Source organism: Lagopus leucura, unplaced genomic scaffold, assembly GCF_019238085.1.
Source record: "Lagopus leucura isolate 7727_CA_CO unplaced genomic scaffold, USGS_WTPT01 Super-Scaffold_100004, whole genome shotgun sequence".
Lineage (NCBI taxonomy): Eukaryota > Metazoa > Chordata > Aves > Galliformes > Phasianidae > Lagopus > Lagopus leucura.
This window is the reverse complement of record NW_024962264.1, coordinates 36790230-36818119: the sequence shown is the minus strand read 5'-3', so window position 1 is coordinate 36818119 and position 27890 is coordinate 36790230. Positions and strand designations below refer to the sequence as shown.

The following is a 27890-nucleotide window of genomic DNA, read 5'->3' as shown; positions in this document are numbered from 1 at the left end:
AAAAAATATTTAAGTCTTTGCCAATTTAATGTTCATCAAAACCTTAAAAAAAAAAGTCATCTCTGTTTATTTTAATTTGCTATGCTCAGAATAAGCTCATAAACCGTAATTCATTACATTTAGAAAGCACTTTGAGATCCCTGAATGAAAAGCGCTTCATTACCATAACACACTGCGCGGTGTGGAGCTCTGGCTGCCTGCGCCCCGACTGGCCGTTCTACGCTGCGCGTCACGTCGGCTGAAAGGCTCCATGAGACCAGTGCAGGGAGTAAGCGGATTAGGCTTTGGCTTCAAGGGTTTGCCTTAGTGCTACACTTTAAAAAGTGGGATGCCCGATGCTGGTGGCTGTGTGCTCGTCTGATGCACCAAGAAAGCAAAGCCACCCACACCTGCATCCTTTTAGAGAGCTTTTCTTTAACTCTACTGTGGGATCACAGTAAACAAACAGGGGTAACTTCTCTAAAAAAGAATACCTGCTGCAGGGTAAAGGATGAGGCTGCGCTTCCAAAAGGGAGAGTTGCAAGTGTTGCCCTTCCTGCAGATCACCCATATCTGGAGACATGGAAATACCCTTGTGCTTAGTGACCAGCCAACAGAGGGCAACATGCCCACGAGCGCATAGGCTTTGATCCTGCAAACCCTACTGAGGGCTTCATTGGAAGACAACTTTACATGCAAGTAGATCTCTTTTGGGATTATTCATGAAATGTTTGGTTGTGTTTTCTTATACAATTAGAGCCCACGTTCAAACCCCTTGTAATGATGTGTTGAGTCACAGCCTGAACCACTGATTGGTCACCTGAGGAAAGGACTGAGTCAGCCATGGGAGCACAGGTGAAGGCAATTCACCTGTGTGACTGGAAGGATTGCAGTCTGGCTGCACCTCTCCTAGAACCCCATTTAAGGGCTGACTGCCATGGGGGAAGGATCTCTTTCTGGAGATCCCTCCTTTTGAAGTTTTCTACTGTGAGCCTAGGATATGGGTGAGCATATCATTTTTGATTGTCCTTTTCCACCATGATAATCTTTCTAACTATAAACATGTAAACTACTACCCTAACCCTGCCACTTTTCAGCTTCAAAGATTTCATTTGATTGTGCAATTACACTAAGGACAATCATTCTCAGTTTATTTTTAAATGCACTATTGAAATAACCTTCAGGTTAAAGGTGTCTGTCAGGTTGCATGTGTTCCCAAGACTCTCCAAGAGCAGGTTTACTCCAAGCAGCTGTGCGGGAGGCTATGCAGGCTGATCTCCACTCTAGTTGGAGGAGTGCAGATCCTGGCCCTGGTCATACAGAATCTCCTTGTAGTTAATGTGGCTGTGGAAAAGAATAAGAAGAATAAGTCCCTGTAGCCTTTGCCTGGGCCCTACCTAATTATGTGCTGCTGGATTATCATTAGGATAATCATTCTGGGGGAAGTGCCCCGATACCCTTAGGGATGTGTGTGGATCTTGAGAGCTGCAGCCTTTGAAAAACAGCTGAAGAGGGAGCTGAGGATTTAGTTTACTCCTCCCCATACCTGCTGGTGTGGTAACAGGAGAACCAAAGCCCTTAAGACCTTGGTCATTCTGGCTGACCTTTTGCTATCTGCCTCTTAAGAGCTCTTCTTTGGTGATCTGTGTGAAGTAGGGAATGACTGAGCCCAGAGCTGTGGCTGCAGGCTGATCTCAACTCATGAAGGGCTTGGTGGTACCCTGTCCCCTTATGCTGCACAAACCCTGTCACTTTGGGGCTTTTTGAGTGAGAAGTATCAGAAATCAGGCCCTGTCAATGTGGGACGATGGACAACATCCCATGTGTCACTCATACTGCCCTGCCAAAGCAGCAGCTTCAGTGGGAGAGCTTCAGCACAGCTGTGCAGTTGGCCAGCCCTGTCCCACTGCCATGCAGTGCTGCAAAGCACTCATCTTCTACTGCACATATGGAAAAACTGCAGCAGGATTTGCATGGGCAGTGCCGGAGAAAAACATGAGCTGTGGTCCTGGGTACCAATAGGGCTATTTGTTTGCTTTGCGCATCAGCAGCATTTACTGTTCTCAGATGATGCTTCATGGAGCCTTTTGTCCCTGGAAAAGGTTTTGAGTTGTCTTAATGGGGTCACTGTGATATTTATTTTATTTTTCTCCCTCCCCTCCTCTAGCTGCTTCTCAAATGGATTTTTACTTTGAGGACAGATTTAGGAAAGAGACTCTTGGAGACTCTTGGATCTGTATATGATAATAAGGGTACTGATGCTGCCCTATCAGGAAGGGTTTCTCATAGGCACTTAGCTATTTTGAAGTATTAACATATCCCCTTTAATGCAGTATTTTAATGTAACACAAGGAAACACCAATTGGCTTTTAATTGAAGACTGAGCACAGCAAGGGCAAATCGGTGCCACAAAGTTCCTGTTACAGTTAGTAGTCAGCAAAATCTTTCTGCTCCAGGGGTCCCTCAAATCTCTGCTGTCAGAAAGAGAAGGCCTCCTGCTCAGGAAGTTTCCTCAGTGCTTTAAAGGCTTTTCTTCTGTTCTTGCCCCAAAACACTTCTCCTGAGAATGTTCAAGTCCATCATGGCAGTGTCTCCTGACCCACTGGCAAGCGTTTTCCCACTGACCCCTCAGTCTGCAAGCACATCTAGAGCAGGGGTGGTGCCTTCTCTTCATGTTGTGGTGAGGTATGTGTCCTTCTCCATCCTGCAGAGGATTTGGGACGTGGTGCAGCCAGGTGAACGCTCCTGGGTCTGCTCTGCTGGAGCAAGTGACAGTGGAAGAGGCAGTGCACTCAAGAGCAGGAGCTGGGAACAGAATGGAGGAACATGCCCCACTGCCCCTATAGTTTCTCACTTCATGGAGGATGATAAGGCAGCTTGTCAAAACTGTTCCATTCTGCGGTGTTTTGAGTTGCCAATAATTGACCTAATGCTAGGCTCATTGAATAAACACCCAACTCTCCACCGCCTTCAGGATAAATAATATGAGCTAATTGAGAGCTTCAGTCGCTCAAGCCATTAAAGTGGATCCTCTGCTGCTCTGAGCAGAGAAGAAAGTGTCCAGGAACCTGTCGTTCCTTCCTCTGCAACTATGTACTGCACAACTCACCCATTCTGTGTTCAGGCTTATCCATCTGCACATCATGGCCATGCTTTCTCCTGCCAGTCACAGAGGTGGTAGGAGGCTTAATTCATTGTTATTTGCAGAGTGTGCTCTGATTGCCAGCTGAAAGGCTGAGATTGATAGAGAAGTCCCGTGCAGTGACAGCAGCTTTGGTCTCTTGGAAATGCAGGCTTTGCTAACAGTGCGTGGGGTAAAAGGGTGAGACTTCAGCCAAATCCATTGCTGTTTTGACTGTGTGTTTAATCTGACAGGGTACGAATGTAGGGGGAGAAAGAGACAGGCAATTTGTTAGGGTTCAGTGAAACACTAACTGGCAGTAGATTTTGAGGGAGAACCTAGCACCTGGAAATGCCTACTCTGTGCACATAGCTTGAGGGTTTTTTTGTGACTACTCTTTATTTTTAGATTTAGATTTTAGAGTTTAAAACCTCAGCCTTGATTACAAATAAAGACTAAAATAGGGTGAGGTGAATGACCATAGGCAAATGCAGGAGTCCAGAGTGCCTGCAAAACTGTGTGTGCACTTCAAAAATGATTTCAACCCTTGATGCTGCAGGGATGTTTCTGCAATGTGGACCCTTCTGCACCTGCAGGCTGCGTGGGGAATTGCCTGTGGGACTGTCGCCTTATAAAGAGGGCAGAGAGAGTGGATTAAATCAATATTTCATTTATTTGGGCTTGTAATTCCTCTTACATCAGCTGCCACATAAGATCTCTGCAACTCCCTTCCCCTCCTCCCCACCCTCATTTACTATGCACCAATAATTTCCCTTTGACGCGATGCTGCCAGCTCCCGTGCCAGATGGCCCCGGTTCTGAGCTGCTCCCTCTCGGGAGCAGCCCCATTGTCAATGCAGAGGAGGCATCACGGCTTTGAACCCAACACTGGGACCCAAACTTCGGCCCCGGCGTGAGGAGGAGTTAACCCACTAATGCAGGAAACCATGCACACAGCACACCCTCCCACTCATCGCCATTAAGGACAAGCCCTTCACTGAAGGCTGTTTTGCATTTTCCCCCACACTCTGTGTATAGAAATCTCGTGCAAATTTAATTCTGTCACCACCTGATTCCACTTCCCAGGCGTGAGGTTCCCTTTGTGTCCTAAACTCAATTAGACATATGCATTGGGCATCACGGACACAGATGTTAAAACAAAGTGCGCACGTACCCCACTCTTTCTTTTTCTCTTTTCCCCCTTCCATCTCGATGTGGATGCAATGAGAAAGACAGCGAGTAAACCTGTTTATCGCATTTGTCCCGTCTGAAGAGAAACATGCCCGCAAGTGAGAGCCGAGCTGGGCTGAGGAATTCCTGAGTGGTGCCATTTGGCAGTGGGTGAAAGGCGTGGGTATGGATTTCTGGGTGTGCTGCAGGGAGCATAATTGCAAAGCTTGACACCGAACCGTGTCCTTGTGTGCCACACAGCGTGCAGCCCGGCCTTTCAGGAAAGAGGAGCTGAGTCTCTCCCCCTGGCTTGACTTTTCTACATTTTGTGTCCATTTGGTTTTGGAGAGGGACACAAGAGGTTTCGGCATTGAGCGAGGAGTTAAATTATGCAGCTGCAAGACTGCCAAGCCCTTCAGAATAGGATGCTTCGTTTAGATTTTCCACAATGCTATTGAAGTGCTTATTTTCCTCCTGAAGAGACACAAACAGATGCAAACTTCTGTAAACACTTTAGAAATGAATTCAGTGAGTTTGGCCTCTCAGCAGTGCTCAATAGCTGACAGAAAAATGTCTAATTAGTGCAAGTGGAAATAATAGGGCCACTTGGATTCCTTCCATCCTCCTCCAAGTCTACTTTTCCTAGGGACTCAAAGGCCCTTTTGTTTGGTAGGTCACCCTCTCTCAGGCTTTTGTGCTCCAATCTATTAAAGGAAGAAGGGGAGGAAAAAAAATAGATTAGGCGATGCTCTGTGCTTAAATATATGGCCTGTTCATGAGCATTTCAAATGGATAGTTTGCAGTGTCAGTTTACAGGTGCTTAGAGAGGGGGATTCCTCCATTGTTGACCAGCACAAGTGGGCTGTACGTGCAGAGCTCCAGGAATCCTTTTCAAGTGCCATCCTCTTAGAAAATCCAACTCAAGCTCAGAAAAAAAAAAAAAAAGAAAAAAAAAAAAAGGAAATTTGCACAAATCTGCCTCACTGTGCAGAGGCAAGTGAAGTGCAAACAAGCCAGAAAACACTTGAAGCGGATTGATGCTGCAGCCCAGCGTTCACACCATACTCACAAGCTCTCCGGATGGTCTGATATGGGCTTTCCCCACACCTTAGAGGGCTCTGTTCATTAGAAACAAGTGTTAACTCAGGCTGCTGCCATTCCTGCCCTCAATCACTTGATGATTAAGCTGCTAAAATCAAGAATGAGTCTTGCTGTCAGGAGGTGGTTCTCTGAACTGAGAGAAGAGAGCAGAAGTCTGGACAGGGTGGGGGCAGTGAGGAGGCTCAAGAAGCCCAGTGGTGACTGGAGTAATCAACAGCATCTCTGACATGGTGCTCTTGGGCCTGAGTGTCCACACAAGGAAGAAGGGAAGGAAATGCATGCTGAAGATAAAAGCTGAAGACAGTTGTCCAACTGAGTGTTTTAGTGGGGATTTTCACAAAGCCTTCTTGACAATCATCCTCTCATGATGCAGTGGGGCCTGAGCCACTGTGTTGCTTAAACTTTGCTATTAGCAGATTTACAGGCTGACAGGAATGCTATGAGAAACACTTTCTTTTTATGAGGAGATTTTGTATAGTTGAAGGTGTTTCCTGCTTTATTCTCTTGCAGTTTCTCCCATATCATGACACTTGAGCACTCCAGCTGGCACTGGAGCCAGGTGGGATACCAGGAGGCAAGGCTCTGATGGCCACTGCCATGAAGTCCAGGCAAGCCACGGCTGTGCCTAGCACCCCTGAGACTGCATGGCCAAAGAGATGGGTCCTTTGTTACAGCTGATTGCTGAGTTTTGAAAGTAATATGCTATCTACCACAGGCAGTGGTATTTGGTAGCCATCGATGTGCCATTTGCATCCTCAAAGAGGCTACATGGTGGTTTCATTGGGGTCCTGTCCTCTTAACAGCATGCTGCCTGAGGAGCTCTGTATGATTCCTCATGTCAGCGTGATGACTGCTGGAATACAGAAAGAGTTCTTGCAATTACAGAAGTTATTAAAGGTAATCTGCAAGGGGAAAGCATTGCCTGCCCTGTTTGTTTGTATGTGGTGTACAAAGAAATTTTAATCTTCCATTCGAACTTAAAGCTACACTGATGCTGGTTGTTTATAGCCAGGGTCTGGTTCCACAGATAGCCACATGGTCCCTAAGTGTCCCCCATTTCCTAGGGGACTTCTAAGGAAAAAGAGGCAAAGAAAAGCTGACAGTCATATTCTTGAAAATGTAGACTCAGACAGAAGGCAGTCCCATCTGAGACAAATGCTTTAGTGACCATTTCCAGTCTCCCCAGACTCCCTTTAAAACTAATTGTTATTACCGTTATTAATCTGTTGAATATAATTTAAATTCATTAACAGACTAACAAATTATATGGTTCCAAATACTGAACACCAATTACAAAGACAAAAACAAACAAACAAACAAAAAAAACCCCCAAATGTTCAATTAAAAACAAAAAACCAGAATCTTTCAATCTTAAGAATGAAAATATGGCCAGAATTAGTCAAATTATAGCTTATAGTAAATATCTAATCAATGCTACAAAGACTTACCCTGTTTTGTAAATGCCTAGGAAGACAGAGGTTATGAGTAGAAATTTTGAGGCAGCCTTTTAATTGCTAGTTTTTGCTTCTTGTATTGTTTGGTAATTCTACTTGCTTATAAATCTGTGCAGTTGCCTTTCAACAAATGACTAAGGAAATTCAACCTGTCTTTAAATGGTATGTAGCAGCCCTTTTAGGAGAAGTATTGCTAAAGCTGAGTATTTTCTATAAACAGTTGGCAGAGTCTTTGCTCCGTGGATTTCTTCAAGGTAGCCCATGGCACTGGTGTTCTTTTCAGGTTTATTTGAAAGCTTCCATCATGGTCAAGGATTGTGTGACAGCAGCTGCTATTGTGTTCTTGATTGACCGGTTCCTGTACTGGATTGATGCCTCAAGCAAACTCCTGAAGATTGCCAAGGGCTTGCACAAGCTGCAGCCCACCACACCAATTGGTCCTCAGGTGGTCATCCGCCAGGCTCGCCTTGCTGTCAATGCAGGTACCAGCTCCCGGGCAGCCACTGCTCCATTTTCTCAGCTCAGACCCAATTAGGAGCTACTTGACTTTGAAGAAGATACTTTGTCCCTTTCTGGGGATGACATGCTTATGATCCTGGTGCCATCTTTTCAAACACACAGCCCGCTCCTGGCCCCCTTGGGCCCTCCCAGCTCCTCTCAGTAGCACAAAGGGGCTGGTATAAAGGGCTTCAGAGCCAAAAGCAGTAGAGAAAATTGTGAAAGGGTGTGGAAAATACTAATTGGAGCTTTTGTTCCTTAACAAATATTCCCCGCTGGTTTCAAACAGGGATATCTGAATTGCTATACTTCTGACCAAGGGCCTTTAAAAAGTAAATTAGAGTCCTGGCATTTTCTCTGCACTGTCCCAGCTGCTTTTTTTTTCTTTTTTTTTTTTTTTCTCCCAGTGGGACCACTTGACTATGCAAACAATGCAGCCTACCCCCTCTAAGATAAATTGATTGATATATTAATTTTTTAGATGTCCATCGTTCCTATAACATGGGCAACACCTGAAGGGTATTTTATATATCATCTTTCTATTGCGAAGATGTATTCCTACTTCTTTTGGGGAACAAGATAGATCCAGAAAAACCTGCTTTGAAAAAGACAATTAAGGAATATTTTATTTGCAGAAAATAGGACTGTTAGCTCCCTGCATAACCATTTGTTGCTGACAGAACCTGATCCATGGGCTAGTTCAGCCAGCATTCATCTTTCTTCACTGGCTGGAGCAGTGAATGAATTAATTTGGATAACTGTGACAAAAAGCAAGGTGCAGCATCAGTGTTAATCATATTAGACTTTCAGTCGTTTCTTGTAGCCCATCAAGCTGCTTCAGATGACTCTGCTATGCAACAAAACCTCTGAACCATGACAGGTGGCTGAAATGCAGAATGCAGAGTACCAACCTTCTGTTGAACACTGCATCCTTTTTTGCTCAGATTTTGGCTATATCTTGTGATCATAGGGTGCTTCTTAAAAGCAGGTAGACTTGAGTCTACCTGGAGTCATGGTCCAACAATGCTAATCTTGTGTGAGCAGCTGGATTGACTCTTAAACCAACATACAGCCTTAACATCTCTCCTGAAAGAAAGTAAAGAGTTTTTTGGAAGTAGATGTGTAGCTAGAAACATTTGTTTCACCAGCACTTACTTGCAAAATTTTTGGTGTATGCAGAATAGCCTGTGTCACAGTGATTCCTGAGCACGAGGCAGCATTTAGCAGTACACAATTAACTGGGAAGTTTAGGCTAATTGTGAGTACAATTTCAGCACTGAGGAGTACAGTTTGCTGGGGCTTTCACTAGCGAATATTTTTGTTCATACCACAATGTATGTTTTTATATTCACTTTCTTAATGTTTTGATTTGTTTTTAATTAGGTAAACTTTTAAAAGCTGAGTACATCCTCAGCAGCCTTATTAATGACAATGGAGCAACAGGTAAATATATATTTATTTTCCAATTTCATAATTACTATTTTGGTGGGACTATATATATATATATATATTATATATATATTTTTTTTGTACCAATTTTAACAGTCACAAAAATTTCAAATGCAGCCAATCTGACATCAGTCTCTTCTCACCACCATTCCTTTGCTGTCCCTTTGTTGTCACTCTACTACAGTATGGAAACTCAATGGACACAATGATCTCCAGCGGTCCCTTCCAACCCCTACGATTGTTTCATTGTGTGAACTGAGACTTTGTTTTGAAACTTCCACAGTCCATCTTTGTATGTCTCCACTTGGGAGGAAAAATATTATGGATTGCCAGCCTTACTACTAATTTCTCTGTAAAACATGGACCAATTTCAAGAAATTTACTGATCTAAAAAGCAAGGAAAACCTACACCCCCAAGAAAACAAACCAGGCTGAGTAATGCTTATGGTCTTATTCACACTGATTTTGTGAATGAAATTATATAACCCAGACCTGTAACAGGTAGCGGTGCGTTTATTTACCATAATTTGGAATTAAGGAAAAGAGAGTGAATCCTGCATCTTGCAGCACTTCATTCCATGCCTGGACAGACGCAAACTATAAAAATGGGAATATTCTTTAATATGTGGTGGTACTTTCAGAAGCTACTTTTTTTTTTCCCTTCCTGTCAAATGACCATACCACTGGTAGCATGACTTGTTTCAGATCTGCAGGGGCATGTACTATTTATAATGATAAAAATTCACAAATTTGGATGGGCATCCAAAATGACAATTTAATAATGGTTTTGAGACAATATATTTTAGATTTTTAGACTTGTTAGCTAACTTTTAGTCTTCAGAGTGTATTTAGTTGCTATATTCAGGTTTCACAACAGCTATGAAAATAAAAAATTTAGCAAGCCTATTCTGGTTTTTGTTGTTTTGTTTCTAATGCCAAACTGAGATTCTCATACGAGTGGTCCTCATTCAACAGAGCCTTAAAAAAAAAAAAACCTCATATCACTGTTAAAGTGGTGATTTCATTTTGTGTTATAATCAGGTATCAAAATAGGTTTGATAATGAAAGACTTTGTGTAACTAGTAATTCTGTTTTAATATGAAAACCTTGGGTTTGATCTTTGCAATGCTCTGATATCTGAAAAGAATTTTTTCTTTGCGAGTGTTGAAAGTATTTTGTTCTACTGTATATGTCAGTGATGACAAAAATATGCAGTGTAAATCCTTTTGCTTTTTATTGCAACTCAGTATGTTTTACATACAGTGATTTTTTGTTACTGCAAAGAAGAGAGGTACCTTTCACATTTTATGTAGTTCTTACACTCTGTACAGCTGTCACTTAAGCCACATGCTGTCTGCTTATATTCCTTATTGCACTATCCCTTTGTCGTCTCTCCGGCTATAAGATCTGACTCAAACTGGATGGATTCAATGGAAAGATTCCTCGCAGTTTGCTGGGGTTTAGGTTGTCCTCAGAGGCTGAAAATGGCAGCAGCATTATTCATTCTCTATTGAAATTTTCAATTCTTTCCCAGGTACCTGGCAGTATGCTAAGGAAAGTGATAGGATCCTTGTTCAGTCAGTCTGCTTACAAATCAGAGGACAGATTCTGCAAAAGCTGGGTAAGGTTTGTTTTTTTTCTTTTTTCTATAAGTATCTGTTCAAGGTTATTCACTATTCTAAATAATGCATTTGTTGTATGTCAGAATTTTAGCTTATGTGAAACATCTGCCTGGTGTCTGTAATGCAGTCACAGAAGATGAGGTATATACGCATCTGTTGGAAGAAGCAGGGACCTAGAACCATGTACCAAGTAGGCACATATTAGGAATTATCATTTTATTATTAACGTAGCCAGAAGCTACAGAACATCCTGAAATATCATTCCATTTTTCTTCTGATGCTTTTATCAAGTTCACTGTTCCCAAAGGCATGCTATAGTTTAACAGAGATCTATCACAGCACTTTCCTCAGTCAATTCAAGAAGATCCCTAGCATTTAGCATGATGGACTTCTGTATCCAGGACTTGGTACTTGAGGCCATCAGCTTTAATTTTATGCCCTTGCTGTGACCCTTTATCTTCAGTGACTGTTGAATTGAAGTCTTTCATGAACATACAATGTGTGTCCATGTACAGTCAAAAGCTAGAGGAAACTAAAAAAACATTCACTGTCACCAAAGCAAAAAATGCTTTCAATGAGGAAATATTGTTGGTAGGTGGGTTGTTAGATTAGATGATACTGGGGGGTCTTTTCCAACCTTGGGGATTCTATGATTCTATGGATTTAGACTGTTTTGGGGATTCTATGATTCTATGGATTTATACTGTTTTGAGGGCTTCTGTCTCTAGGAAGTATAAAATCCACCTACAATGTTGAAAGCTACCTGAAAGAAGTACTGTGTTTAGTAATTGTTTTCTGTTTTATTCCAGGGATGTGGTATGAGGCAGCGGAGTTAATTTGGGCTTCAATTGTGGGATATTTCAAACTTCCTCAAGCAGATAAAAAAGTAAGATCTCCTTTTCACTCTGGATAATCTTGCTAACCTAATAGTGATTCCAGATTGGCATCTGGTTACTTCAGTCATGTCTTTTTAAAAGTGCTTCAATTATGCATCTCAGATACCATTAACACTCAGGGCAAATATTCTAACTGAAGTATTGCACATCATTTATGCATGCACGCACAGGCTTGTGGACACCTTTTTTCCTGCAGGGGAATGAAAACAATCATTTTCATTAAGCAGGATCATCTGAAGTGAACCATCACCTAGTATGTCACAGCTGCTTCTGAAAAGGACTCACTAATCCCAGAATGCAGCCTCAGATTTTTGTGGTTTTTTTGTAGGACTACCGCTAAATTTATTTAGCCAGTAACTGAGCTGTTTGCTGGAGGGTTCATAAGCTGCCCTATGCTAGCAGTTGTGAGTGATGGATATCCTCTGGCCCTGTGGTACCTAAACACTGCACCAACTAGCATATCTGTCTTCAACAACTTTGTGAGGCATGGTCACACTAATCTTCCCACTGCCAATGAAGCAGCAGTCACACCAAGTGCCCGTAGCTAAATAGGAATGTGAACATAAGTCTTGTGAGTCCTGGGGTGATGCTTTAACATTTTTTGTAATTGTACTCCAGTAAAGGGTATACGACAAAAACAGACCTCATCACCTCTCCCATATCTTCACTGTCACAAACAGCACCTAGGAAAAATAGCTAAGGAAAATGGAGTGTTGTTCAAATTTCTGTTGAAACTCGGAACTAGTAGCAATTAGGATAGCTACCACTTAAGGAAACTCCTAAGTATACACTAGGCTGCACTTTGTGCAAGTTCAAATTGATAAAACCCTACCACCCTGAGATGACCACTCTGACTTACTTAGCAGTGCTTCCCTTTGGAACTTTTTTGTTTTGTTTTGTGTGTTTTTCCTGCTGTACATACAACCTAACTTACTGCAATCAACAATTCATAGCATAGGGGAAAAACCCTACCATTACTTTCCATTTCTTTTTTCAGGGAATTGCAACTTCCTTGGGTATTCTGGCAGATATATTTTCTTCCATGAATGAGAAGGATTATGTACGTTTTAAAACCAATGCAGCAATTAACCTGGTAAGACTTCTGGTTTGTTTTTTTTGTTAGTGCAGATTCTTCCGACAAATTGTATGTCATTGTCTCAAATTCAACCATATTTTTTTCATCCTCCAGTTTCTCATCTTTGCTGAGAGGGCTAAAGCAAATTCCATTGTTCCCATTGGAAATGTTTATTAGCACCTGGATAGAAAATTGCCTAGCTCCAGGAAAAAGAAAACAAGAGTAACTGTAGAGTGTGTATGTATGTATGTGCGTGTATAGTAGACAGAAGATTTACAGAGCCAAACCCAATAAATCTATGATAAACTTAAGTTAAAAGTCTTCTTCAGAAATACAAGTGGTTGTTGTGTCAGATTTTGTGTCCTTCTCTAAGATTCAAATGTATCAGAAATCTACAAATCCCATTGGATTCTGATGGGTAAATCCCAAGCTGCCTCCCTCCAGTCAAGTAGGGTTGCCTCTCAGATAAATCCTTCTCTTTGAAAAGACAGCTGTTAAGATGGAGCTTCTCCTGTTTTTTTGTTTGTTTGTTTGTTTCACCAGACCCTTCTCCAGGAGTCCGGCCATCGCTTGCTATCAGCTGCTGAAGCCTGCAAATTAGCAGCAGTATACAGCCAGTATACCCCACTGTTTGTGCTCACAGCTGTGGTGAGTATTAGCCCACATTCTGGAAGAGTTATGCATGTAAGAGAAGAGTCTAGGCTATTAAATTTGGCTTTAATATAGCTTCCAAGCTTTATACCATAGAGTAGGCTCCTATCTGCTTTGCAGATGCTATATGTTACACTGGACTCTAATCTGAAGCTAAGCAGATGGGAAGAAAGCAGTATCTATCCATAGAGTAAAGATGGGCTTTCAAGACCAACTGGGAGTGCTGCTTCTCCTTTAACTCCAAATATATTTCAAAGGTGAAAAAGCAAGATTGTTTCCTCATGGAAACACAGCAGCAAGCAGTTAGAGCCACTATTTGCTTTCAGTTGTAAGAAGGAAAGAAAGATATTTTTTCCTCTCATTTATTTGTGACAGAGATACAGGTTTTTAATTCCTAGACTCCTCTTTTCTTCCTCCCAGAACATCCGTGGAGTGTGTTTGCTGTCCTATAGTCACTCCAAGGACTGCCCCCCAGAAAGGAGGAAGTTTTACTTGTCTGAAGCCAAAGAATCCTTTGAGATCGGCCTCCTCACCAAGAATGATAACAGTCATGTCACCAGCAAGCAGGAGCTCCACAGTTTTATTAAAGCTGCTTTCTGCCTCACAACCGTGCATCGATGGCTCTATGGGGAGAGTGAGAAACTCTGTGAGGTTGATAAACTTTGTAGAGAAGCCATAGCAAAACTGCATACGTACAGCACTTCATTTACAGAAGAGGAAGAGGAGGAGAAAGGAGTGCTTGCGGAAGAGATCATGTCTCTGATCACATCTGTTAAGAAGCTCCTACAAGTGGAAACCTTTCCTAATTCTGATGCCAGGTCTTATGTGCCAGACAGCTATAAAGGGGCAGTGAAAAAACCTGTTCTGCATGGGGAAGCCAACTTTGAGAAAATCCTTGCCATGAATTCTCAGCACCATCTCTCAGTGTGTGAAGTGTTTAAAAATCCTTGCAGAATTAAGGAAAACACACTGGGAGAAACACATGTGGGAGCTTGTATTACAACTTTAAAAACCGAAACCAAAAATACAGACACCATGTGTACCACTGATGACACAGTATACCAGAGAAAGGGTGCTGGAAAAATGTTTAGTACACCAAAAGTGGAAAGTAGCTCAGAGAAGCTCAGTGGCCAAACAAGAAACAAACAGAGCAGTTCTGATGTAAGAAATATTTCCATTGAAAAAGGGACCGAATCAGTAAAAAGAGTAATAATTGATGAAAACAGTGTTTTCAGCAGATGGCAAAACAGAAGTCAAACCACTTCTTCAGAGAATGCTTGGTGCAAGCTGTCACTATCAAGTTACTCTTCCAGCTGGGAGGAACTGAACTGTAATAGCAACAAAGAGTCACCCAGTGGAGGACAGCAACAAGAAAAGGGCTCAGTGGAGGAGCAGTGCTGCACAACAGAAACAGATGAAAATGGTCAAGCTGCTTACATGCACTCATTGTCACCCAGAACTCAATACACTTCTCTTAGAGAGCTTCCATATGGTTGTTTGAGGTCACCTCAGCCTTTCTTAGGGGTAGACACAGCCCTTGCTGGAAGGCCTGGGGAGAAGGCTTCTCCTGAGGGAGCAAAGCTGAGGAAGGGAGAGAACTCTTCGGAAGGGAAAACGGAGACGAATAACACAGACTTAAAGAACAACTCGGTTCCTTCCCTCACCGCTCCTTCTTATCCTGCCAGGATGGAGGAGGAGGAGTGTTCTTCCTCCTCCTGGGCGGAGCTGGAGCCCTGGGTGATGGCCGCCCGGCCGATGGGCGCAGGCTGCAGCACCACGGACAGCGCCAGGGTGGGCCACCTCCTCTCCGGGGTGGCCGCGCCCCCGGCCCAAAACAGTTGTGTGGGGCGGGACCCGGGGGGAGGAACCGTCGACAGCGCGGAGCACCCCTCGCCCGACCTCAGTCCTCCCACCAGTAGCGCTGCTGCTGCAGGATCTACAGGCAGCGAGCCAAAGCCAGACGGCAGCTCCTTCGTGAGTGAGTGGCTGAGGAAACCTGCAGCCACAGTCGGACACAGATCTCTCGAAGTGCTCGAGGTTGACCCCCAAGCAGAAACTGTAGATGACACTGAATTTGATTTCATCAGTACTGGAGAGTTAGCAAACAGTTCTCTCAGAGCGACTGCTCCAGTGCTTCTGGTGGCTCCAGGTGCAGCAACAGGTTTGCCTTTGCGAGGAAACAAATCTGTAACAAAACACTTTGAGTGTGCCAGTACTGAAGAAGAGGAAGAGGAAAAGCCTCAGAGCAACGAAAGACTGTTCAGCTCATCACTGCGTCCATGGCACAGCTCAGATCCGATGCCTGGCAGTTCCCCTGAAAGTCCATTTTTAAGCCTGAGGGGAAGTGGTCTTGTCTTCACACCTGGGAGAACCAAGGAAGAAATCCTTGATGCTCGGATTCTGAGGGATGATGACTACATGCAGCTTCTGGCAGGAGTAGAACACAACTGGCTTGTCCAGAGATTGATGCCTACTGGAATGTTTAAGTCTAAACAGCTTCATAAAGCATACTGTAAGTTTCCTCACAGGAACTGGCATTTTCAAGCAATGCTACTTCCATAGAAAACAGCTTTTACTCGGGCTTTTTAACCTCATAATTTAGTCACCACTTTCTAGGGTTTTATAAGTTGTTATTCTAAGAAGTTTTGTGCAGCAGTTTTAGCAACAGAAGAACATCCCCTTGAACCATTTTCTACTATTCCTTCTTATTCACTTGCACATCACTGGCAGCTTAACAGAGATGGGCTCCACCTCCATGACCACTCAATCCCTCCTGCTTCATTCCTTCATGCAATAGGTATCTCAGGTCACTTGGTGCCTTGTGCCAGTTCATCAAGTCATTTCTCTCCCTTTCCTTAAGCCAATTTAGATTCCACATTTAATCCTGCAAACTATGCATTGAGACAATGATTATTAAGTTAATCATAAATAACAGTTTAATTTATTTGCTGTATCTTAATTTGTAGACTCTTATTGAATATACTAGAAAACACAGAAGTTAGGAGCAGCATCTCTGTAGCTCATTAAGCTCATTAAGTAAAACCTGCTGGGGGCTCATCCTATCATGTTTCAAATCTGTTTAGCGACTTTTTGTCCTTGATGTAGACCTAGCTACATCTTAGCATATATTTGTTTGCCTGGAACTCTGCCTGGATACCTTGTCTCCTCTGTGATGAGATATCATCCCTCAGCACAGGTTTACAGAAGTCTTGAATTGTTCAGTCTACCTGCAGTGTTTTCTTTTTGTAGCTGCTCTTCTTTTGAAATATTCAAAGAAATCAGGCCTCTGGACAGGCCAGGAAACATCTGTATTCATTGGGGACTACCTGAATGTGGCAAAAGAAGGCAAACAGAGAAATGCATTTTGGATACACTTCCTGCACCAAGAAGAAAGCTTGGGAAGGTACTGATTAAACCAATTTCTGAAAGAAAAATTTTCAGTGCTATTCTGTGTAATCATGAATGAAAACTCTGGTAAGACTCATCTCACACCTGTGATTCAGCTAGTACACTGCTTTGTCATACTGTAATTTTTGTAAGGTATTTTCAGAAGATAGAGTTTTCACTTGGACAAGTGAATTACAGTCACAAAGGGAGATTTTTTTTTCTTTATTCTGTTTCAATTTAGTTTACACTGAGTTAGCCTTTGACTGATTCACTTTAGCAAGAATGCTTCACTGCCTTTTTAAATCTATTGAGCACTTTGCAGTCTTCACTACGTTAATTCTTCTCATCATTCCATCTGACTCTCTAACTTTGAATTTTTTGAAAGAAAAGGCTACTTTACTGTTGTCTTCTAACAACCATGTTATTGTCCGTTTGCTCATGACAACTCTTAGACTACCTTCATCCATGCTGAAACAAACTCAAGTGAGCTTAAATGAGCTTAATTGTAACTTTATTTGGCTTCTAGATTTGCATTAGGGAATTCCTATTTCTGCTATTCTTTAGCACCCTAACAAAACATACTTAATTTGAGATTAACTTGATTTAAGATAATTTTACCCAAAACAACTGTAAGTAATTAAGCTAGCATAGATTCCAGGTTCTGCTGTTTCATAAAACAAGCTCTCCTAATCCTATTCATGGGTAGGCAATACAACATTTTATGTTGCTAAAGAGGGTGCAAGCACAGAGTCGTATTAGTACCTCAGACACAGATCAGTTTGCTCACTTTCACCTTCCTGTGAAGACACCAGCATTTGTTCCATTCATAGGCCAAGAAATACAGCCTCATATCTGCTCCCATCTGAAAGAAGGAAAACTTAATATGGTGCATGGCCTGAGTCAGTAAGAAGTTACCCTAGCTAACAGACAGGTGCAGTACCAAGTACGCAGCTCCCAGCCTAGAACTGCTTGACACCAAGATCTTTCTTAGCACAGAGTGAAGAAGCAACAAAAGCTACAGGCAGAGAAGTTCTTCAGTTGTTTAAGTTTAGCAGTGGGTGTATGCAATGGATGCATTTGTTCTGAAAGCTAAGTTAAAATCACCTATTTGCTTCAATTAGGCCTCAACATGAGGAGAGCTCTACCTGCTGCTAATCACAGACTGTAGATTATTATTAGAAGTAGCTTAAGAATCCTTATGTGTAAAGAACAGTATTTTAAAGCTTGACTTCAAATCTTTCCTTAATATGAAACCTTTGTCTTAGGATCAGGTTAATCCTTACAGTATTTTACTGTGGGAGATGGAAAAAAGCTCATACCTTTAATCACTGTAATTTTAGATGTATCACCATCACCAACTGGCTGCCACACTCTGCTTTGTGGTGACGTTTGTGTACCACAAGTAGGGCTTCCTGAGTGCAGTCTGCTGCAAAACTGACTACAGCAAAGATTTTTCTGCTTGCTTAGGTATGTTGGGAAAGAATATAAAGAAGAGAAGGGGCTTCTTCATCATTTCAGTGATGTGGAACGACAAATGACTGCCCAATACTACGTGACAGAATTCAACAAAAGGCTGTACGAGCAAAAGGTCCCTACCCAAATCTTTTATATCCCATCTGCAGTACTTCTGGTAAGAGCTATCTTCAAAACAGTGCCAGGGAATTGATGGGAAAAGAGTCGTAAGTCATTTGGGTTGGTTGGTTTTTGTTTTTTGTTTTTTGTTTGTTTAAATAGTTAGGCCACCTGTAGATGACATACTCTAATTCACATGATATTACCTGGTAGATGCACCTGATCTTTTCAAGACAGAAGATACTTATGCACAGAGATGCAAGTTCAAAAAAATGCTGGTTAAAAAAAAAAAAAAAGATGCTATGTCCTGGTGGAAACCAGAAATTCACTTCTGCATGAAGCTCTAGAGTCATTCAGTCTTTTAGATCATTCTAGCTGTATACCAGCATCTGCAGGGTGCAGAGCTGAATTCACAGTTTCATTATTACTATGTATATGATAGCATGACATGCATGTTACTGTTTCTGCTAGATATTCTGGCACTAGATCTGGCTTTATGCCACTTGCTAGTAAGGCTTAATGACAACCTGGAGTCAGTATTTATGCTAGTCTCTGCACAGAGAAATTACTGGGGGCAAGAAAAACCAAAAACATAAAAAAAAAAAAAAAAAAAAAAAAAAAAACCACCACTGTTTATTTGCATGTTGAAGGAGGACCAAGAGGAGCAGAGTTATCCAAATCTTTTCAGCTTTAGACACAGTCTTCTGAAAGAAGTTTCCCATTTGCTGGACAAGCTAGATATTTGTAGAATTTGTTGCCCAGTTTGGCCTGCTAAGTTGGCTTTGTGTTGGATCTGGTGACACCACTGCTCCTGATAAAACACAGGCTTTCCAGAACTTATATTTAAATTAGCAGTGGATTAATATGGGGACTCTTTCCATCTTATGATAGAAAGTTCTAGCAGGAAAAAAAAACGACAGAAATTAAGTTAGAGGATCTTTAGTGTCCTTGTTTTTACATCTCTACTTGGGTGAGTGTCACTGAAACTCTCTTTTCAGATTCTGGAAGACAGGACAATAAAAGGATGTGTGAGTGTGGAGCCCTATATCCTTGGGGAGTTTGTGAAGCTGTCCAATAACACAAAGGTAGTAAAGAATGAGTACAAAGCCACAGAGTATGGTCTGGCCTATGGCCATTTCTCCTACGAGTTCTCCAATGGAACGGAAGTTGTTGTTGACCTGCAAGGTTTGTATTGCACTGAGCTTCATTTATTGCATGTCCCCTCATGTTGCAGAATATGCTTTACAGGGACATACCTTCTCTAAACGACCTAAAGTGAGAGAGGTATGTGTAGGTGCTTTTTTACCTTGAGCAGTGTTCTTGCTGTCTGCTGTGTCACAGTAGGAGCACGAAAGCTACAGTGCCCTAGTGTGCCACAGCTTCGTGCACCCGATTAAGGTGAAGCCAATCTGCAAGGACATGCCTGAGGAAAGCATATAAAAGAGAATCACTAAAAGAGACAGTGGATCTTCTTGAGCTTCCTCCTTCTCATAATCGGCAAGCCTAAAAAATTATCTATTCAGCTAATGAAGAGCTGAGCTCTTTGCTTAAAAGCCCAGGATATGACATTCAAAATTCAACCTTTAGTGCACTCAGATATGTCTAGGATGCTCATATACAATTTAAATATCCATTATGTATCTCCTAGAGTTTTATTCTGCTTTTACTGACGTAGGTGTAAACTGAGAATCACTGAAATGCTGTTATCAGGGGATTTGCTGTGCCAAGCAGCCAGTACTGAGTGTGATGGTGCAAAGGCTGTACTGTTCATTACCAAAACATATCCCTCTTTTGCAGGCTGGGTAACAGGTAATGGAAAAGGTCTCATCTACCTCACAGACCCACAGATTCATTCTCTTAATAGCAAAGATGTTTCACGCTCTAACTTTGGGAAGAGAGGAATTTATTATTTCTTCAACAATCAACATGTGGAATGCAATGAAATCTGCCATTGCCTTTCTTTAACGAGACCCTCAGTAGAGACACCAATGTAGACTCACAGAAGACAGCCGAAGAGAGTATGGCCCATAAGCTGAATGGTATGGTGATATTTATCATACACACAATTAGGAACATGTCGTCTTGGTGAGAACAGGGCCTCTGAGATGACATCCGTGTAAGCATCTGCAACAGTTTGGGATATGTAGAGTAACACCAGGTAGTACCATTTTACCATCTTGAGTACCATCTGAAACATGTGCTCTTACAACCATCTGTGAGACTTAACAGAAGAACATAAGAGAAAGAAGAAAACAGCCTCCAAAATTCAGCGGAAATGTACTACAAGACTGTACAAACCTCCAATGCATCCACAGACTCAGTTAGGGCAACAGGCACCATCTGCTCTTTGGAAAGAGTACAAAATGGAGTGAGACAGAGACTTGCATTTCAGCCATCCGAAAAATTCACAGGAAGTTGTATAAATGCCTCATGATTAAAAAATAAAAATGCAATTTATTTCAGAGGAGTGTTGAAACACTATAATGCAGTGAATAGTGTAGCAATGGCTCAATTGCTCTTTCAAGGCCTCACTCAGCATTTCTGTTACAAGTGTGTTCATGGGTGTGACCATGAAGTATTTAAATAGATGCAAGTAGTGTTTTAACTGCAACAGCTGAGAAAACTGCTGTTCTTCAAGAAAAAAAAAACCACACAAACAAAAAAAAAACCCTCACAACATTGGTACTCCATACATGAATAATTTAAGCCTGCTACATCTAGTGAACTCTCAGCAGAGTTTCCCAAAGGTAGAACAGTTCTCACCTGAGGACAGTACCTCTTTTTGTCTGTGAGCACCGTAAGTTTTATGATTCTGTAATGAATTCCCACAGCTAACAGCCCCTGCCGAGACCTGATCCTCTCACCTCGCTCCCCTTATGCAGCCACAGGCTAAACCTTTACCTGCACAAAGAGGATTTTTCTTGATGATTCTGCCCGTGCAGGGGTCATACTTTATTCCCTCTCATACAAACAGCTGCAACTCAGACTATGGCCTTCAACTTAAACACTGCAGCTGAATTTCTGTTATTGTTCATGGCTGTAACATAGCATTGTACCCACAGAGACCCAGATATTTAAGGCCAGCACTGGCCAGCCTGCCACATGCATACTGGCCATGTGCTCCAACAGTGTGTGCTGGGTTAGAGGCACACGGTACGTCTCAGAAGCACATGCTGGGAAGCAGACCCCTTCCAGCCTTGTGAATGCTGGCTGTGCAGCTGAAATCCCACTTCTTTTTCCCACGCAAGCTGGTAAGCTGAGTCCAACTCGGTGGCACCATCAGATAATGCATGCACATGATGTCACGGTGCCTCCCGATTTTATGGGCCTTTCTTAGCTGAGAAAACACCCAGAGGAGAGGGAGCAGGAGCCCATGACACCATGTGCTGCCCCCAAGTTAAGCAGGCTGGAGCTTTTGGTTGAGGGATAAAGAAAATAAAAGTCATTTTCCAAAGCAGGAGGCCAAAAGCTGCTCTGTGAAAGCCCAAGAAAAGGTGTGTGTGTATCCCCCTTGGAATAACAGGGCTGGAGATAGCACCTGCAGCTGCTCAGCAACCTGCCTCTAGGCAAAAACAAGCATGACAATACCTTGGGTTTACTCTTCCAAGACCACGCCAACACACCCAATGTGTGTGCACAGTCACCCATGTGCTACAGGGGTCCCCATCAGACAATTGGTGAGCAGCCTTCCTGCATGCGGTGCTGAAAGCTGCCCTCACTGATGTGCTCCCCTTCTCACTGAGCCTCGAGGGTCTCTGCCCTGGGATCGCTCCTCCTGGGGGATTTGTGTGAAGAGAAAGGGAACACAGCATTAAACTCCCACAGAAAGATGGGTCCCAGCACCACAGCGTTAGCTTTAACAAATCCATCAGCTTTTGTTTCTGCAACCGGCAGAGATTTTTAGGCTTTTGTTGTTGCTTTATAGCAATGCCATTGTTTTCGAGGGGATGTTTGCGCCGAGTTGTTTGGAAAGATGCCCTATCACCGCGCTGAACAATTAGAGCTAGGTGTAAAGAGGGAGAAGCAAGAGAAAAAAAAAATTAAATCTCTTTATTATGGTGCATAAACCTTCAGTGCTGGGGAGCTGGGCAGCTGCAAGGGAAGAAAAATGCATTCAAAAATATAATGCTAGTGTGAATAATCCTTTCTCGAATGCTGCTCGCAGACTGCTCCAGCTTTGTCAGGTGAACTTGAACTGGGCCATCAGATTTGCTGCCGTTCCCATTGCACACTGTCTATCACCCCGGGGCATTCACCATCTTGACTGTTGTTAAAAGGGAGCAAAACAATCCATCATTGAGCCCGGGAGTCACTCGCTCATAGAAAAGTAAAATCGGCATGTGACGGTACACTCAGCCCCAGTGTCTCGCAGATTAAAGTGATACATGGAAGTTCACGTGTTACCGGGAAGATTAAGCCAGTTATCTTGTTCCGCAGCCAATAAAGGGCTGCCTTGTCTGCGGTGGGGGGTGTGCTGCCTTTAACCAAGTGACAGAAACCATGCAAACGTGGCTTCATGCTACCACAAAAAAAGGACTCCGGATTGCCACGGAGAAACAAAGGTGGTCAGAGAGACTTTGGGAATGAGTCGGTGGCAGAAATGTTGTGTTAAAGTCTTTTCCTTCTCTGCAGAGGTGATTAGGAGCAAAAGAAACCCTCCCAAACAATCCCTGCAGAACAAAGTGTCCGCATGCACTGCCCACAGGCAGCCCCGCGACCCCGAGAAGCAGCGCCTTTTTCCAGTCTGCTGCTTGCTTGACCAAAAAAAATGTATTTAGATACGCTTTTGGATGAATGCATACATGGGGAATTTTAATATTTGGAATACTTCCCAACATAGTAGTATTAGCATTTAGCAGCTGGTTTCTTTTGTTGTTTGATGTAAGACACTTTCCCATCCCAGCTAAATTTACGGCTACTGACAGATTTCTGAATGAGCAGCTTGAAAAAGTTGGCGTTGAGTGTCAGCTTGCCCTGTTCCCAGCAGCACTAGCACTGCAGTGCTTGGCCTGGTTGCTCTGTCAGTCCCCAGCACAGGTCAGTACTCTTCACCCTTTGGGTGAGAGCTTAGAGCTTCCAAACAGCAACATCTCTGTTTCGCTATTTCCTCTGCTTTCCAAAGAAAGCCATTTGGACCAGCCAACCAACATTCTTGTTTTTTGAGACATTCAGACTTTTGTATTAACTAAGTTGCTTTATAGGGTGGATTTGTTATTACTAAGGATCATTAAGGACCAGTTCTGTGGTCTCTGCAAAATGAGAGAAGCTCATTGGAGAGGAACAGTGAAATATCCTTGCCAGCAGCAGGATGTGAGGCCTGAAGGGCCGTCCATGCCTCCAGTGAAAGCAGCAGGCCAAACCCGAATATCCCACTGCTGACAGTGCAATGGCCATGTGCTAATGCACTCCTCCCTTGCTTTGGGAAGACAACGGTTCAGGAACTTCTTCCACCTGCACCTCTGCAGGTCCTCCTGCTGCCACAGCTGCCTGCACCACACGTCTGGGAACACCGACTTCCCCCTGCCCTATTCTCGCTTTTCCTTCTTCCCAATTAGAATTTCATCCCAGTACGTAACAACAACAAATTCAAACTTCCAAGACAGCAAGTGCTAACGACCCAGCTGCTGCTGGATGCTGCTGAACATCCCCCCTCCTAGCAGGATGGGGCACCTGGGGCTGTGCACCCAGCACCCCGCTTCCTATTTTGCTTCCCGGGATGCCACCACCAGCACCCACAGGTGCATGGGAGCCTTCCAAGGCCTGAGCTGCTGTGCCGGGCAGGGGAAGCATGAGCTGCCGCCAGCGCAGCTCAGGCCATCACATTAATAGGGGTTGATTTGCAAACGGCGTCGCTCCCCCTGGCCCCCCTCTGCCCGACTCCCGCTTCTCCGTTCAATGGCACAGATGCTGCTTTGTGCTGCCCAGGACCAAGCAGCTATTAGCAGCAAATCCAGCGAGGGAAATTAATGAAGGCGACTACTAATAAAAGGCAGCTCAGGACAGCCGTACCAACTTGCTCCAAGCAGTAATTAACTTTTTTAAAACTCGCGAAGGTAAATATGCCATCGGCTTTGGTCCGGTCGCTCTCCCTTTCAATAAAAGCAGGGGGAGGGAGGATGCTGGGGAGGCCACCGACACCGTCCTGCTGCCGGTCCCGCTGCTCAGAACTGAGAGCCCGTTTTCCTCAGAGCAGCTTTTCAGGCACCACAGCAGCGTGCTGAGCTCGGCACAAGTGGTGAGCGAAAGCACTGCTGGGAGCTGCCGGCTGCCAGAGCAGCCTGGGACCAGAGCGGCTTTCCCCATGCACACACACAAACACCCTTTCATGGATAAACCTGTCCTACACATATTTTGCAGTGTGCTACCCTTAAAGTGTCATTTCATTTCTCTAAGTTACATACGTATCTTCACACGGAAATAAAAGATGTCCCAATTTAATAGCCCCAATAATTGTCCCTTTCAGTTTGTCATAGAATCATAGGCTCATAGAATGGCATGGGTGGGAGGGGACCTCAGATCCCATTAAGTTCCAACCCCCTGCCATGGGCTGGTTGCCCACCACCAGCTCTGGCTGTCCAGGGGTCCTGAGCACCTTCAGGGATGGGGAACCCACAGCTTCTTTGGGCAGCTGTGCCAGCACCTCACCGCCTTCCGAGTACAGAATTTCTTCCTAACATTTAGCCGAAATCTCCCCTCTTTTAGTTTAAAGTCATTCCCCCTTGTCATATCATGATCATGTGAAGGTCAGCCCTTCTTCTATTTGTAAGCTCTCTTCAAGTGCTGGAAACCCTTTAAGTACTGGAAAGCCTTCTCTTCTCCAAGCTGAACAAGCCCAACTCCCTCAGCCTTTCTTCACAGGAAAGGTGCTCCAGTTCTCTGATCATCTTTGTGGCCCTCCTCCAATTAAAAATTGCTATGCAAGAGCTAACGTATCCAGTGCTAAAAACCAGCCAGTGTATGCTTAATTACTCAATGTACTGTACATTTAATTAACAAAGCCATCAGAGCACACCATGGGATGCCCCTCAGTAGGTGAACCCTCACCTGCCGCTCCCCAACCCAACAGCACTGCTTCTCTGCCATCATAAAACCAAAGTATCTCTGTGGCAATGAAATCATCACAAGATCAGCCCCGATAAAAGGAAACGGCCTGGGTGTGCATCCCACAGGTGTGGGAGGGAGGAGAAGGGCCACAAGGCCAGGCTGCAGGGCACAGGTGGTGTGCTGTGAGTCCATGTAAGGTGACAGCAGAACCATGGCACGAGCCTGGGCGTGGGGACAGACCTCCATACACCTTCTGGGAGACTCCCAGCCATGGGGTTCATACCGTGGACAGAGAGCAGCCCCCTAGCAGCAGGATAAGCCAGGCCCCCGCTCCCAGCCCACATCAATGGGGACAAACCATTACAGGGGGTCCTTCCCAGCACCCCCAGGCCGCCCCGCTGGAAGGCCGCCTCCTGTCCCATCCCTTCTGGCCCACAGCAGGTCTGGGGACACAGCTCTGTGCCCTGGCCACATCAAAGCGCTGATTATGCAAATGTGCCCACTTTTCTTTTTTTTTTCTTTTTTTTTTTTTTTTCCTCCAGGAATTATTTATCACACAATAACTCCCCTGCCAGGGGGGGAAACAATAGCAGGGGCTGATAGCCGCGCTCGCCCGAGGCTGCGGGGCAGGGGGTGCGTTTTATTGGGCTAACCTAATTTCACTAATTCTCTTTTCACACGTTGGGCCTTTTTTTTCCCTTTTTCCCCCTTCGGGGATGTTGCTCTCAAGGCTGGGTTTCACGCTCCCAGGGCCCATGTTATTGAATTAACGCGTTTGGGAGCCTTCACTGGTTCCTAATGATTTCCAGGTGTTTGTGCCCAGAAGCCACCCGGCCACTGCTGGGTGCATACGATGGTGCTGAAAGGCCTGTGAGTACACCAGACGTACCCAGGTCTCATCTGGGATCCAGCAATCGATGTGGAGGGGGGAGGGTGCCCAGCACTGAGAGGAGCTGATGGAGTGGGTAGAGATGGGAGAAATGAGGCAGGGAGATGGGCTGTGTGCAGCAGCCTTGGTAGGGTGCCAAAGTGCTACTCCATTACCCAAAATTCAGGTTGGACGTTAGGAAAAATTTCTTCTCTGAGGTGCTGGAATGGGCTGCCCAGGGAGGTGGTGGAGTCACCGTGCCGGTAGGTGTTCAAGAGCCATGCGGATGTGGCACTGAGGGACATGGGCACAGCGGGGATGGAGTGATGGATGAGATGATCTGAGAGGTCATTTCCAACCTTAATGACTCTGAAATGCCTTACATGGGACACTGCATTCCCCCTGCAGCCAGCTCTAGCAGGGTCCCTGCACTGGGCGACGAGGTAATACGTCCCACACCCATCTCCCCCAGAATCTGCTCACCCAAAGAGCAACCACCTCATTCTCCTGGGGCTACATAGTTCATCCTTCTGCTTTATTTCTAAAGAAGCAAAACAGCATCTCAGCAACAGAAGGGCACATCAACCTCCTGGAAGACACTCCAGCTCTGGTGTTTCCAAGCACCACAAGAGCACAACTGAACCACCCACACCGTATTGCCTGCATGGCATTGGGGCTCACCCCCACCACAGCCCCCAGGCCAAGCTGCAGTGGGGCCGAGGACATTTGTCACCCCAACAGATGGCGCATAAGCCGTGAAAAAGAGCAACCCAAGTGATGAAAATTATGAAAATTAGATATTTTATTTATATTTTATGAGGAGAACAATCCCTTTGCTCTTCAGCCGTAAATACATACTAGAATAGACTCTGTAAATTATACAAAAAAATACATCTTTTCCATGAAATCTTTCTTTATAATAAATAAATGTGAACACGTGTGTGGCAGATCGCTGTAATGTCCCGTGTCTGTTTGGGTTTTCAGTCCGTTGATTTATTTTTAATCTCCTGAAAGAAGGGGGGAGTTCCTCGTCCCCTAAAGGTCGAAATAAATAATGCATGAGGCGCTCCTCCCTCCCACCCACCCCTTCCCTTCCCTCTACAGTTTTTCCTTTTGATAGAGAGTTCAGCCTAAATTTCCACGCTTGCATTCAGCCCTGACAAAGCCTACAAATTATACAATGACTTCTAACCTGGACCCCTAACAACACAACTTTTTTTCTTTTCTTTTTTTTTTTTTTTTTTTTTTAACTTTATTTTTTTCTCCGCTCCCCCCTCGTAAATCATGGAGACAGCTGCGGAGCGGCGAGGGGCAGAGCCGGGCAAAGTGCACGTCGGAGGAGCGAGGGCCGCCCGGGCCGCATTAGAGGCAGCGGTGGGGCGGCGGCGGAGGGGCGAAGCGGCCCCGCGGGGGCGGCCAGTGCTCGGCGTCCGAGGCGGAGCCGGCGGGGCTGCCGGGCGATAAAGTGCAGGCGTAGGGCGAGGCGGAGGGCGCGGGGCTGGCGCCGCCGCTCCACGACGAGGCGGGCGACGGGCTGCCGTCGGCGGCCGCCCCGGGCGCGTTCTCGGCGGCTCCCCCCAGGCGGGCGGCCCCGGCCAGGCGCAGGGTCTCGGTGAGCGCCCAGATGTAGTTGTGGGCGAAGCGCAGCGTCTCGATCTTGGTGAGCTTGGCGTCCTCGGGGAAGGTGGGCAGCACGTCGCGCAGCGCGTCCAGCGCCGCGTTCAGGTTGTGCATGCGGTTGCGCTCGCGGTTGTTGGCCTTCAGCCGCCGGCTCCGCTTGATGCGCTGCGCCGTCTCCGCCGTGCGCGCTGCCCGCGGAGGCCCTCGCTGCCTCCCCGCCCGCCGCGCGCCCTCCTGCAGCCGCCGCGGCCGCCCGTCCTCCTCGTCCTCCTCCTCCTCGCCGGCGCTGGACGGCAGCGAGGCCGAGGGGGCGGGCGAGGCGAGGCGCAGCAGCAGCAGCTCGTCGTCCGTCGCGGGCGCCGGGCTCTCCGCCTTCACCGGCAT

At 44.8% G+C, this 27890-nt stretch overlaps 2 protein-coding genes across 3 annotated transcripts in view; one reads left to right on the top strand and one right to left on the bottom strand.

The window, feature by feature from the left end:
* The window catches only part of ALPK1 (alpha kinase 1), a 44709-nt gene extending 24273 nt beyond the window's left edge, over window positions 1-20436 (top strand). For both annotated transcript variants that reach the window (XM_042871938.1, XM_042871939.1), the window contains exons 4-14: window positions 7108-7306; window positions 8706-8765; window positions 10306-10392; window positions 11203-11279; window positions 12287-12382; window positions 12908-13012; window positions 13436-15527; window positions 16265-16418; window positions 17870-18032; window positions 18973-19159; window positions 19772-20436. In XM_042871938.1, the coding sequence (XP_042727872.1) occupies window positions 7108-7306; window positions 8706-8765; window positions 10306-10392; window positions 11203-11279; window positions 12287-12382; window positions 12908-13012; window positions 13436-15527; window positions 16265-16418; window positions 17870-18032; window positions 18973-19159; window positions 19772-19968 (3417 nt within the window). In that variant the 3' untranslated portion in view covers window positions 19969-20436. The remainder of the gene's footprint in view (window positions 1-7107; window positions 7307-8705; window positions 8766-10305; window positions 10393-11202; window positions 11280-12286; window positions 12383-12907; window positions 13013-13435; window positions 15528-16264; window positions 16419-17869; window positions 18033-18972; window positions 19160-19771) is intronic.
* A 6812-nt stretch (window positions 20437-27248) lies between these two features.
* Window positions 27249-27890, bottom strand: NEUROG2 (neurogenin 2). The gene has a single exon (XM_042871896.1). The coding sequence runs from the start codon at window positions 27888-27890 to the stop codon at window positions 27249-27251; it is 642 nt and encodes a 213-aa protein (XP_042727830.1).